At 43.4% G+C, this 14524-nt stretch overlaps 1 protein-coding gene across 1 annotated transcript in view; it reads left to right on the top strand.

Annotated features, from left to right (window-relative positions):
• Positions 1-14524, top strand: part of ubac2 (UBA domain containing 2) — a 225216-nt gene that overhangs the window by 7086 nt on the left and 203606 nt on the right. The window contains exons 2-3 of the mRNA XM_080198062.1: positions 10397-10524; positions 13113-13232. Of these exons, the coding sequence (XP_080054188.1) occupies positions 10397-10524; positions 13113-13232 (248 nt within the window). The remainder of the gene's footprint in view (positions 1-10396; positions 10525-13112; positions 13233-14524) is intronic.

The raw sequence follows: 14524 nt of genomic DNA, 5'->3' as shown, positions 1-14524 counted from the left end.
ATTTACTCTTATCAAAACTCCTCCAACTTGAGTACCTCTAACAAATCTCCTCTTAACCATTTCTGCTCCAAAGGGAGCAGCCTCTGCTTCTCTCCCACATATCTCCCTCATTGCTGGTACCAGTTCTGGGAACTCTCCACACCCTCTCCATGGCCTTTATGCTCTTTCAGAAGTGTGGAGCCCCAGAATTGGACACAGTATTCCCATTGAGGCCAACTGAGCAATTTCTAGATGTTTAGCATAACACCCTTTTAAACTCTGGTTTTACAAACAGTGGCAAAACTCCTATCTGTTTATTTTGCGTTGGAAGGTACTTTGGGATCTCAGTAGGTTTGATGTTCATTTGGCCCGATAAAAAATGCCAATCACAAATGCAAATGGAACGTTGAATTAACCAGTCAATTTTTTCATTCATTCCAGGATGTCGGAGGCTTGGCTCAGCCTGTATTTATTGCCTGTCCCAAATTGCCCCTTGAGAAGGTGGTGATCAGCCAACTTCTTCCACTGCTGCAGTCCATGTGGTATAGGTACACCCACAGCGTTGTTTGGGAGGGAGTTCCAGGATTTTGACCCAGTGACAGTGAAGGAATAGCCATGTGATGTAGGTACACCTACAGCGCTGTTAAGAAGGGAGTTCCAGGATTTTGACCCAGCGACAGTGAAGGAATGGCCATGTGACGTAGGAACACCTACAGCGCTATTAGGAAGGGAGTTCCAGGATTTTGACGCAGTGACTGAAGGAATGGCTATGTGACGTAGGTACACCTACAGTGCTGTTAGGAAGGGAGCTCCAGAATTTTGACCCAGCTACAGTGAAAGAACAGTAAGTTCTGCAGTTCAGGATCACTTGTGGGCGGTGGTATTCCCATGTGTTTGCTGCCTTTATCCTTCCAGGTGGCAGAGATAATTGGTTTGGAAGGTGCTGTCGAAGGAGCTCTGGCAAGTTTCTTGTAGATGGTACACACAGCTGCCACTGTGCATCAGTGGTGGAGGGAGTGAATGTTGAAGGTGGTGGATGGGGGGTGCCAATCCAGCAGACTGCTTTGTCCTGGTTGTTGAGCTTCTTCAGTTTAAAGTAGTAGGAAAGGAGCCACGAAAGACAGGATCAAATTGTCTGACGTTCTATTCAGACTCTTCTTTTGATATTGAGTCCACTTATGGTCAGGAGAGCATAAAAGAGCTTTTCCAAATGCGAACAAGAGCCTTGGCGTTCGTTGCTCATGTTGATGGACTGGTTAATGAGTCAAGACTGGACAACCAGAATTTCTAGCTTTCAAATGAGGCACCTGATCAGGCATCTTAAATGTGGACACGAGAGTTAATAGCAAGGTAAAGATACGTCTAAAGCACGAGTTTAAACTAAAAGGAGAGAATCAGACAAGGGAGACATGGGGTTTAAATTACCAAACAGCGTAATTAAGGGCAGGTATGAGGAAGTCTCTTTTCAAAAAGTAATCAGTGTTTGTAATCAACTCCCAGATACATTTGAATTGGAAAAACCAGAGAAACTTTTATAGAACATAGAACACTACAGCATAAACAGGCCCTTTGGCCCACAAGTTGCGCCGATCATATCCATACCTACCAGGCCATAGAACTATCTATAACTCTCAATCCCATTAAATCCCATGTACTCATCCAGAAGTCTTTTAAAAGACCCCAGAGAGTTCACCTCAACCACCACTGATGGCAGCTGATTCCACTCACTCACCACCCTCTGAGTGAAAAACTTACCCCTGACATCTCCTATGTACCTGCTCCCCAGCACCTTAAACCTGTGTCCTCTCGTAGCGACCATTTCAGCCCTGGGAAATAGCCTCCGAGAATCCACCCTATCTATACCTCTCAACTTTTAAGAAGTGATTTTCTTTATTTTTTCATGGGATGTGGGCACCACAAGCTGGGCCTGTGTTTATTACCCATCCCTAATTGCCCTTGAACTGAGAGGCTTGCTGGGCCATTTCAGAGTCAACCACATTGCTTGTGCGGAGCCTGGAGTCACATGCAAGTCAGAGTAGGTAAAGATGGCAGATTTCCTTCCCTTAAAGGACATTTGTGAACTAGATGGGTTTTTGCAGTGATTGATGCCTCGTCATCATTCAAATTTTAATTCCAGACTTTGTAATGAATTCAAACTGAATTCAAATTTCACCATCTGCCATGGTGGGACTTGAACCCAGAGCATTACCATGAGTTTCAGGATTATTAATCCAGTGATAATACCACTACACTGCCTCCCCTATTTGACTGATTGGCTGTCATAATTGAAGACCTTTAGGCATGATGAGAATTTGTTTTTTAAATGCAGCTGATTGTTGTGATATGGAATGCACTTCCTGAAAGGGTGGTGGAAGCAAATTCAATAATAGCTTTCAGAAAGCCATCTACAATTCACAAGTCAGGAACATGATGGAATTCTTTCCACTTGTCTGGACAAGTGCCGTTCCAACACCACTCAAGCAGGTTGGCACCTCTCAGAAGAAAGCAACTCCCCCCATTCACCGCCTTAAATGTTCAGTTCGTCCACGCACCATCCTGACATGGATTTTTTTTCCATTCCTACATTGTTGCCCGGTCAAAATCCTAAAATTAACAGTACTGTGGATGTACCTACACCACATGGACCACAGCAGTGCAAGAGGGAAGCTCACCAACACCTTCTTAAGGCTAACTAGGGATGCAGGTCTTTCTATCTTTTCTTTCTCTTTCTTGTCTTTCAAAGCTGTATGTGTCAGTATAGCGCAGTGATCAGTATTCCAGGCAGTGAATGGGCTGCATAAATAATGTCCCCCCCTTTCAGTGGACCACAAGATAGAAATCTGGCTTGTTCTCTAACCATCGGCCCATCATAAGATTAAATACATTTAATATAGGCCAAATATTTCATAATGAGTTATTGAAAATGCTTAAACGTTCAGGGGGCGTGGTGGCACAGTGGTTAGCACTGCTGCCTCACAGCGCCAGGGGACCCAGGTTCAATTCCAGCTTGAGTCTCTGTCTGTGTGGAGTCTGCACATTCTCCCCATGCCAGCATGGGTTTCCTCCAGGTGCTCCAATTTCTTCCCACACGTGTTGGTTAGGTGCATTGGCCGTGCTAAATTCTCCCTCAGTGTACCCGAACAGGTGCCGGAGTGTGGCAACTCAGGGCTTTTCACAGTAACTTCATTGCAGTGTTAATGTAAGCCTACTTGTGATACTAATAAATAAACTTTGAAAATATTAATAGAACTATCAATTTCAAATGGTGTAAACAAAATATGTACTTAAACTTTGGAGGGAGAGGGAGCACATGGAGTCACAGTCATACAGCACAAAAAAGGCCTTTTGGCCCTTTGAGTGTGCACCTACAATAGCTACCACTAAAGTTGAGCTAATCTCATTTTCCAGCATTTTTCTATATCCTTGAATGTTATGAAATTTATTTTAAGTGCTAATCAAAATATTTTTGTAAGGTTGTAAGGTTTCTGACCTCCACTATCTTCCCAGGCAGTGCAATCCAGATTCCCACCGTCCTCTGAGTGAAATTGTTTTTTTCAAATCCCTTCTGAATCTCCTGCCACTCACACTAAAACTATTCCCCCTTGTGACTGACCCCTCAACTAAGGGGAACAGTTGCTTCCTATTCAGACCTCATGATCTTAAACACCTCCATCATGTCCCCCCCTCAGCCTTCTCTGCTCTAAAGAAAACAATCCAAGCCTATCTCATCTCTCCTTATAGCTCCAGTGTTCCATCCCAGGCAGCATCCTGGTGAATCTCTTCTGCACCCCCTCCAGTGCAGTCATATCCTTCAGTCCAGAACTGCACACAGCACTCCAGCTGTGGGCTAACCAACTCCAACATTATCTCCTTGCTCTTATACTCTATATGACAACACAGCTCTCACAGCCACGAGTGTCCACAATCAACACACACCTCAATTCATGTGTCCTTTCTTTATTTGTGTATCACTTTGGTTATGTGGTAGGGAAAAAAAAATGTGGATGGAAACCAACGGAATAAGAACATAAGAAACATAAGAACTAGGAGCAGGTGTAGGCCATCTGGCTCCTCGAGTCTGCTCCACCATTCAATAAGATCATGGCTGATCTTTATGTGGACTCAGCTCCACTTACTCGCCTGCTCACCATAACATTTCGTTCCTCTATTGTTCAAAAATTTATCTATCCTTACCTTGAAAACATTCAATGAGGTAGCCTCAATTGCTTCACTGGGCAGGGAATTCCACAGATTCACAACCCTTTGGGTGAAGAAGTTTCTCCTCAACTCAGTCCTAAATCTGCTTCCCCTTATTTTGATGCCAAGCCCCCAGTTCTAGTTTCATCTGCTAGTGGAAACAACTTCCCTGTTTCTATCTTATTTATTCCCTTCATAATCGTATATGTTTCTATAAGATCTCCCCTCATTCTTCTGAATTCCAATGAGTATAGCCCCAGTCTACTCAGTCTCTCCTCATAAGCCAACTCTCTCAACTCTGGAATCAATCAAGTGAATCTCCTCTGCACCCCCTCCAGTTCCAGTATGTCCTTTCTCAAGTTAGGAGACCAAAACTGCTCTCCGGGTGTGGCCTCACCAGCTTCTTATACAGTTGCAACATAACATCCCTGTTTATAATCTCCATTCCCCTCGCAATGAAGGACAAAATTCCATTTGCCTCCTTAATTACCTGCTGCACCTACAAACCAACTTTTTGCAATTCATGCACAAGGACACCCAGGTCCCTCTGCACAGCAGCATGCTGCAATTTTTTTTTTTACCAACCTGGAAACCCTGTTCATAAACAACAGTCAGCAAAATGTCTCGTGGGTTCCACTAAGAGCCCAGAGTGGCCATATGCAGCCCACCACCAGATCAGGCATTTTGCTAGCACTGTCATTTATTTAAACTTGCAGCCGGGTTAATTGGTTGTCTGCCAGGATGCTTACAGATGATGGGGTGTACTTACACCTTCCCTCTTATATCTGTCCACACCATCTTCTCTAGGTGTTGTTAAGTCGGCCTCCACACCGCTTCATAATTTTCTATTCTGAAATGGAGACCAAGTATCACTCTGACTTGTACTTGTTGCATTAATGTTTCAGCCATGCGATTGGGTGTGTGAGGCTTGGTGCACAGTGCAGGAAGGGGATGCATCCTCCCAATGCCAGCATCTGTGTGTGGCGTTCTCCGGCAGACGTTTGGAGAATTAAAGTTTATTTATTAGTCACAAGTAGGCTTATATTAACACTGTAATGCAAGCACCTCTTTGGAGTATGGGAGGAAACAGGAGCGCCCCAAGGAAACCCACTCAGACACAGGGAGAGAGTGCAAACTCCTCCGGGAATCGAACCCGGGTCCCTGGCACTGTGAGGCAGCAGTGCTAACCAGCGTGCCAGACCTTGTGCTATGAAAGTAAACAAAGAGTGCACCTACTGGGGAAAACGAAAACTTTCACTATCATCATTTTAGGTATTGCAGAATGGTACAATGCAGTAGGAATTCATTCGATCCAAAGTATCAGCTCTTTGAAAGGGTTATCTCATTAGTCTCTGTCCCTTATCCATTGCCCCAAACTCCTGCAATGTTTTGTTTTCAAACATTATCCAATTCCCAATTCAAAACAATGACTGAATCTGTTTTCATTGCTGTGGTGACTGGAGACTACAACTAAGGTAGTCGAATGCATTGTTTAAAAGAAGGAAGTTCTTTATATAAATAAACAACAAAGTTTAGCAGTAACAGTAATTCAACAGAAGGGTAATAACAGTAATAACTATGAAAACAGGAAACTATGAACAGGAAATCAGGAGTCTTGCTTACTGACCACCCGCTTGCAGACTGAAAAGCCTGCCAAAGCACGCACATGTTCAGAACCCTCAACAGATGCCAATAAAACAATTACGTCGGAGAAAGGGCAGCACGGTGGCACAAAGGTTAGGACTGCTGCCTCACAGTGTCAGGAACCCAGGTTCAATTCTGGCCTTGGGTGACTGTGGAATTTGTCCGTTCTCCTCTTGTCTGCGTGGGTTTCCTCCAACGCTGCAAAATCATAGAATCCTACGGTGCAGAAGGAGGCCATTCAGCCCATTGAGTTTGCCTGGACCACAATCCCACCCAGGCCCTATCCCCATAACCCCATGTGTTTACTCTAACTAGTTTCCCTGACACTAAGGGGCAAGTTTAGCATGGCCAATCCACCTAACCCATTTTAATATGGGTAACTTGGCGGCTTCCCTGCACAAAGAAAGCTCCCACAAACAGTAATGTGATAATGATCAGATAACCTGCTCTTACAGTGATGTTGATTGACAAATAAATATTGATCAGGACACAGAGGGGAATGATCCTGTTATTCATAATCATGCCCATGGGATCTGTTATGAACAGCTGAGAAAGCACAAGGGGGTCAGAGTTTAAAGTTCATCCCAATGTTGGCACTTCTGAGTTTCCGGGGTTAGATGATTTCCTCCATTCTCGAGGCTGAGACTAGAACCCACAACTTTCTGACAGGGGAGAGAGTGCTAACCACTGAGTCACAGCTGACACATCAACAGGAAGGTCCTTACAGTACAATTATTGGTCATGTTTGAGGGGCAGTTTTTCCCTCGATTAAGATGTACTAACGTGGAGTGGACAGTGTGTATTGTGGAATTTGGATGAGGATAGAATTGGGCTCTGTTGCGGTGCCCAGGTAGGTAGTGATGCTGCTGGTTGCTATTATCAATGTGTTTCTATGTTGAACAACCATCTGACATAAGAGATTAAATTGTGGAACTCTTCCCAATCAGCTGAGATGTAACTCCTTCATTACGGTGATAAGGCAGGAAAATTGAGGACCCTTTTCTAAATTGTGATAGGGGATCATTGCTGATCTACATCTGGGTACCCTCAAGGGGAAGCTAGATAAACACTTGAGGGAAAGGATTCAATGTATGCATTGAGAGGCTGAGATGGAGAAGGGTAGCTGGAGGCTCATGTGGAACAGAGACACCAACACACAATAGTTGGGCTAAATTGCCGATTTCTGCATTGTACGTTCTCATAGAGTTCCTACAGTGCAGAAGGATTGGCCCTTTGAGTCTGCACCAACAACAGTCCCACCCAGGCCCTATCCATGTATTTAATCTCCTAATCCCCCGACACCAAGGAACAATTTAGCATGGCCAACGCACCTAACCTGCACATCTTTGGACAGTGGGAGGAAACCGAAGCACCTGGAGGAAACCCACAGAGACACGGGGAGAATGTGCAGACTCCACACAGTGACCCAAGCCGGGAATTGAACTCAGGTCCCTGGCGCTAACCACTGTTCCACTGTTCTCCATAGTTCTATTTTCCTATTTTGACTTTGCACCTCTTAATACCCTTAGCTAACAGCAATCTATTAACCTCAGTTCTGAAATTGTCAATTGTTTCCCAGCCAACAGCTTTTGTGGGGGAAGAGGTCCAGTTTTGCAAGACCCCTTATGTGGAGAAGTGCTTTCTGACATTACCACCCCCCTGCCGCCCCAAACTCCCTGACTCTCTAAATGTCAAAGTTATGCCTCCTAGTTTTGGGTTCCACCCCTGCCCTACACTGTCCTTCTCAACAACCAAAGGAAATATTCTTTAAACTTGAGTTCTGATGTAAAGGTCTTTTGGCCAAAAAACTCCAAACTCCTACCACTTGCTCGCCACTGAAGTCAAACTTGCCTCCCTGCAAACCTAATCATTTGAAGGTGGCTTTTAGTTTTTTTTTGTTCATTCGTGGGACATGGGCATCGCTGGCTGGTCAGCATTTATTGCCCATCCCTATTTGCCCTTGGAGGGCAGTGGAGAGTCAATCAAATTGCCCTGGCTCTGAAGTCACATGTAGGTCAACACCAGTTAAGGATGGCAGATTTATTTTGCTAAAGGACAATCGACACTGGTTTCATGGTTATCGGTAGATTCTTAATTCCGGATATTTTTTATTGAGCTCAAATTCCGCCATCTGCCGAGGCGGGATTTGAACCCGGGTCCCCAGAACGTTGGCTGAGTTTCCCGATTCATAGTCTATGAGAAGACCACTAGGCTATCGTCTCCCCCTGTGTGTCGTGTCTGCACTGAATAACAAAAATGCTTTCTGGTTCCTTTTGTGCTAGTTTTGGAAGCAGAATTGGCTGGAATAGTCTGCAACTTATCAATGCTGTGATCAACTGATGTAATTCTAGAAACAGTTCAGTCATGGAATGATGGGACAGCCCCTCGAAAATATTACTTGTGTCTAATTCACGCCTAATTTTTGGCTAAAGATTTAATCTGAGAATCTTTAGTGCAAGCATATACTATAGGATTGACGTAAAGAAATCACCAAAGCTTTAAATCACTTTAAAATGTCTCAGTTAGATCACCAGACTAGTTAAGAAAATAAAATGACAATGACTCTACAGAAAGTATAGATTATACTTTTGCATTATTTAAATAAAATAACAGTATTATTTTTAGGTATGAGTGTATATCACAGCTGGTAATAGGTTTTCTGCTAATATAAATACATTTTTCAGCTGGTCCACTGGTTAAAATTAATAGTAATTACTGAAAGCTAGAGCTTCCTTAATTCCCTTAAATTTGCAGAATTACATTTCACACGCATATCCTTTGGTACGTATACTGTATGACTGTAATCCAGAGAAGTCCTGCAAAGCAAGCAGTATCCTTATAAAGATCATGTTGTATAAATCAGACTACACTTCCCCTTTTCGAAGATCATTTTACTTCTGAACAAATGAATTATATTCTTTAGCTAACAGTGAGGAATAGTGATTGGAAATACAAATATTCTATAGAGCAGTACTCCCTCTGACAGTGCAGCACTCCCTCAGTACTGACCCTCTGACAGTGCAGCACTCCCTCAGTACTGGCTCTCTGTCAGTCCAGCACTCCCTCAGTACTAACCCTCTGACAGTGCGGCGTTCCCTCAGTACTGACCTTCTGACAATGTGCACTCCCTCAGTATTGAACCACCAACTGTGCAGCACTCCCTCAATGCTGATCCTCTGAAAATGTGGTTCTCCCTCAGTACTGACCCTCTAACAGTGCGGCACTCCCTCAATACTGACCTTCTGACAGTGCAGCGCTCCCTCAATACTGACCCTCTGACAGTGCGCACTCCCTCAGTACCGACCCCCTGACAGTGTGGCACTCCCTCAGTACTGACCCTCTGGCAGTGCAACACTCCCTCAGTACTGACCCACTGAGAGTGCAGCGCTCCCTCAGTACTGACCCTAGAGTGCCCACCTAGATCTTTACATTGGAATTCTGGAAGTGGAACTTGAATCCCCAACCTTCAGAGGGAGTGTGTGACACTGTGACCTGAATATGCCCACATTTGCTTCTGTATGGATCAATAAGATAGAGTAATGTATTTTGCTGATTTCAGTCTGTCAGGTAAGAACAGTTAAACAGACTGAGATCCTTTACTTCAATAAAGAGAAGGCAGAGAGGGTGACATGATAGAAGTGCTTAAAATTATGATGTTTTAGCATAAGAAAGATGTGGATAAAAACAGTTGTGCTTGTGAGTGAGACCAATACCAGAGGTCTTAAGTATAAGAAAGTCATCAATAATTCCAAGAGGTCATTCAGGAGTGGTGAGAATGTGCAACTCACTACCACATGGCATAGGGTAAGACGTGTAGCTTAAGCACATTTAAGGGGAAATTAAGTAAGTAGATGTGGAAGACGGAGACCAGATGGACAACAGAAAAACTCGCAGGAATGTGGGAGATTGGGACTAATTAGATTGCTCTTTAGAAAATCCAGTACACTCAGACCAAACAGGCACTTTGACCGGGATTTTACTGTCCCGCCCACTACGGGAATCGGAGTGATAAGGGGATGGACCATTGACCTTGGGTGGGATTTTACAGTTTCAGGGCAAGCGAGGCCGTAAAATCCTACCTACAATGTTCGTAGGCTGACAGGGTGAGATGAAGTAGGGGAGGGAGGAGGCTCATGAGAAGCATAAATGCCAGCACAGACTAACTGGGCCGAATGGCCTATTTCTTTGCTGTGAATTAATGTCCATTGCTTTAATGAGTGCTCTGTCTTGGGATGTGTGGTGTATAAGTGCTCATACAAGCAACGATGTGGAGATGCTGCTGTTGGACTGGGCTGAGCACAGTAAGAAGTCTCACATCACCAGGTTAAAGCACTCACCTGATGAAGAAGCAGCTCTCCCAAAGCTTGTGATTCCAAATAAACCTGTTGGACTTTTAACTGGTGTTGTGAGACTTCTTACCATACAAGCAAGTACAATGAGTCGCAGTTTACTTGGTTATTGAATTTTCATGGATAATTCTGTAAATTAGAGAAATGAGGTTAAGGAAGAAATGAATTCTGTTTTAAATTTTGTTCACTGTTTGTGCTATTCATTTTTTTTCTTTTTTATATTAAAGATAAAGCCCCTCTGTCCAAGAGTCTTATGGTGGTCTTAAGCACTTTGGCCTTTATTTTAACTGTACCTCTTCAGCAATACCAGAAGTACTTCATCTATAACCTGCGTGCAATAAAACAAGATCAGGAGGTAAGTTCAGTGGTGTATTACCTGAATAGCATCTCTACCGCAGTGGTTTTGAAACTGGGGTCTGTGGAGAATCTCTGAGGGTCTGGAAGAGAGTGCAAAGCCTGGCCAGCACAGAATGGATTGACTGTCTCACCTAGGCTTGGAGCAGGACTGGAGGTGCAACATGCAGAAGTTTCTCAAAAGCAATGTTAAAACACCCTTTATATGCTGCACTTCCATAACTCCTAACTCTATAACATTATAAATTAGATGGATGGGTCTATGATTAATAATCCATTGCCATAAGGGGCCCTTCAAACTGAAAACGTTTGAAAACCACTGCTTTACTGAGTTGCTAAGGTGGCATGGTGCTTTGCACTGCTGCCTCACAGCGCCAGGGACCCGGGTTCGATTCTCTGCTTGGATCACTGTCTGTGTGGAGTCTACATGTTTTCCTTGTGTCTGCGTGGGTTTCCTCCGATTGCTCTGGTTTCTTCCTACAGTCCAAAGATGTGCATATTAGGTTGACCATGCTAAATTGACCTGAGTGTCGGAGGATTAGCAGGGTAAATGTATGAGGTTACGGGAATTGGGCAGGAGTGGGATTGTGGTTGGCGCAGACCTAATGGGCCGAATGGCCTCCTTCTGTACTGTAGGGATTCTATGCTAAGCTTAAGGGAAGTTCTGATAGAGGTATTGAAAATTCATGGAGGGCTTTGACAGAGTAGATGAGGAGAAAGTGTTTCCACTGGCAGGATGGTCAGTAATCAGAGGGACACAGATATAAGGCAATTGGCAAAAAAAAACTGGAAGCTGTGTGAAGGAGAAAAAAGTTCAGTGAGTGGTTGTGATTTGGAATGCCCTTTCTGTGAGATGGTGGAAGCAGATTCAATCATAACTTTCAAAAGGGAATTGGAATAAACTTGCAAAGGAAAAGATATAGGGGAAAGAGTAGAGGAATGGGACTCAGTTGATAGCCCTTTCAAAAAGCCAGCATTGGCAGGATGGACCGAAGAGTCTCTTGATTCTCTGATGTTCAGTACATTCTAAATTGAAAATATTAAAAATCATTTGATGAATAATTCTAAATAACCATTTGCCAAAAACTCCCTGTGGTATGATGACTGAACCTGAATGTGAAACCTTACAATTGATGTTGAAATAAACATTTGACTGAGAAGATATGTCAACGAGTATTTATACTCTTTACACACTCAGGATGCAATCTTACCGACTGTTCACATCCCGCAGCTGCTGCAGCAAGGATGGAGAATTTGGCAACCATCCAAATCTCCATTCACCGCAGCGGGACCAGACAATCCTGCTGGCCTGAACAACCGTAAAATTCGGCCCTTGGTCTATGCTGGACTAACAGCCCACTTCAAAGCTGTGATGGTCTACCAATGAGTAATGCATGCATATCACTTTAACTTTACACTTCATAACACGCGCTCCATGTGTAAGTGTGAGAAAGGCTACATCCCAGTTGAGGAACTTAACTTGCATCATGAGATTCCTGAATATTTTTGGTTGTCCTAATCCTAAAAGTGGAATAGGCTGTAACTCGATTTTGTGTATTTATTACCTGATATCCAAATTACTAAATAAATTGATTTACTGAAATATCCAAAAATGATTGCCTGGGAAACTGAATCTGCCTTACCTGGAAAATTGGCAAAACAGTTGAAAATATAAAGATTCACAGACTGGAAGAGAATTGCCTGCCTCATAGCTCATATGGACGCAAGGATTATGAGTACACACTTTATCCGCCTTTCTTTTTCTTCCCTTGCTTCCCTTCCCTTCCTTTGTCTCTATCTCAGCATCTCCATCCTTTTTTTTCCCCTCTTCCTGTCCATGCCTGACCTCCCCATCTTCTCCCCCTCCCTCCTGCCCTCCCTCTGTCTTCTTTCCCCATCTATTCCTCTTGTCTTCTCCTCTTCCTCCTCCTTTTTTTCATCTCCCTCCCTCTGCTTTCTTCCCTCTGCTGCCTTTCCTTCTCTCACTTCCATATTCTTCCTTCCCTTCTCCCTCCCTCCGTCTTCTCTCCCTTCTCTGCTTCTCTCCCCGCCCCCCCCCCCGCCATTAGCTGTGTAATCACCCCCCACCTTTAGCTGTGTAATCACCTGGGAAAGGAACGTAAAAGAGAAAATAGTAAAGCTTATAACAGCAACAACTTCTATTTATATAGACCCTTTGATGTGATGAAATGTCCCAGGGTGCTTTACACACATAGGAGCATTACAAAGTGAATATCACATTGAGTCTCGTAAAGAGATATTAGATCAGCTGACCCAAAAGCTTGGTCAAAGAGGGAGGTTCTAAGACATATCTTAAAGGAAAACAAATGAAGTAAAGAGACGGAGAGTTTAGGGAGGGAGTTCCAGAGTTGGGACCTAGGTAACTGAAGAAATGGCCACCAATGGTAGAGTGTTAAAATTGGGGATGTACAAGAGTTCAGAATAATGGAAATAAATACTTTGTAAAAATCTTCTCAGGTGATCCAGGAGACCACATAGAGTAAGTGCTCTCTATAAAACTCCGACTGTCTATGTTTCTGCCCGTAGACAGATTTATGGTTTTGAATTTTGATTTTTGATCTCTTTCAGATATGGAGAATTATCTCTGCTCGGATTATTTGTCTCGACTTGAAAGACGTATTCTGCAGTTGCCTTCTTATTTACAATTTTAGAATATTTGAAAGAAGATATGGTAGCCGAAAGTTTGCAGTACGTATAATTTCTGAAACTTTTATCCTTGTATCTTCAGCACAAACTAGAATGATTCATAACTTGTCTAACTCCCTCATCCTTTAATAGAATATTCTTTCACCTTCCATAAATTGCAGTTCTACTGCCTTAATCCCAAATTCCACAAAGTCCTGTTTGCCCATTGATCCTGTGTGCTCACTGACCTACTCTGGCTCAAATCTTTCAGTGCCTCAATCCTCAAATCCTCATTCTTGTTTCCAAATCCTTCCCAGCCCTTTCCCCTCCCCATTTCTGTAAACTCCTGCGGTCTCTGCATTCCTTCAATTCCAAGCATCCCTGATATTAATCCACTGTTGGGCAGTCTTGCCTTCGACTGTGAGGTGCTGATCTCTGGAATTCTCTCCCTAAACTGCTCCACATCTGTCTTCCTTGAAGACACCCCTTAAAAGCTACTTCTTTGACCAAGCTTTAGGTCACTTTACCTAATATCTCTTTATAGGAACATTGGAGCAGGAGTTAGTCATTCACCCCTTGAACCTACTCAACCAATTAACTGAACCATGTTCAGTTGATGCCATTTTCCCCTTACTATCCCTATATTCCTTGATGTCATCAATATCTAGAAATCTATTGAGCTCTGTCTTTAATATACTTGATGACTGAGTTTCCACAGCTCTCTTGGGTTGAGAATTCTAAAGATTTGTCACTCTGAGTGAAGAAATTCCTCCTCATCTCAGTCCTAAAAAGCTTGTCACTTATTTTGAGAATGTGTCCCCTGGTTCTTGAAGCTCCCAACTCGTGGGCATATTTATCCTGTCAAGCCTCATAAGAATTGTTGTTTCAATGAGATCACTTCTTATTCTTCTAAATGCTAGAGACTAGCGGCCCCATCTCCTCAGAGCACAGTCTTGCTATCCCAGGAATTAATTTGGTGAACTCTACTGCACTTCCTCTATGGCAAGAACATCCTTCCTTAGGTAAGGGGGCCAAAACTGTACACACTGTTCCAGGCTTGCTCTAACAAAGGCTCTATACAACTGAAGAAAAACATCTTTACTCCTTCACTCAAATCCTCTTGCAGCAAAGGCCAGCACACTACTTGCCTTCCTAATTACTTGCTACATCTGCACGTTAGCTTACAGTGACTTTTGACTAAGAATACCCAGGTCCCTTCGGATATTAACACTTCCCAATCTCTTACCATTTAAGAAATACCAAAGTGGATAATCTCCACTTATCCACATTATATTCCATCTGCCAGTTCTCGCCCATTCACAAAGCCTGTCCAAATCCCCCGAAGCCCCTTTGCA

The sequence above is a fragment of the Carcharhinus amblyrhynchos genome, chromosome 10 (genome assembly GCF_965287045.1).
Source record: "Carcharhinus amblyrhynchos chromosome 10, sCarAmb.v2.hapA, whole genome shotgun sequence".
Taxonomy (NCBI): Eukaryota; Metazoa; Chordata; class Chondrichthyes; order Carcharhiniformes; family Carcharhinidae; genus Carcharhinus; species Carcharhinus amblyrhynchos.
Note: the sequence above shows the minus strand (reverse complement) of the source record. Positions and strands in the feature narration are given on the sequence as shown.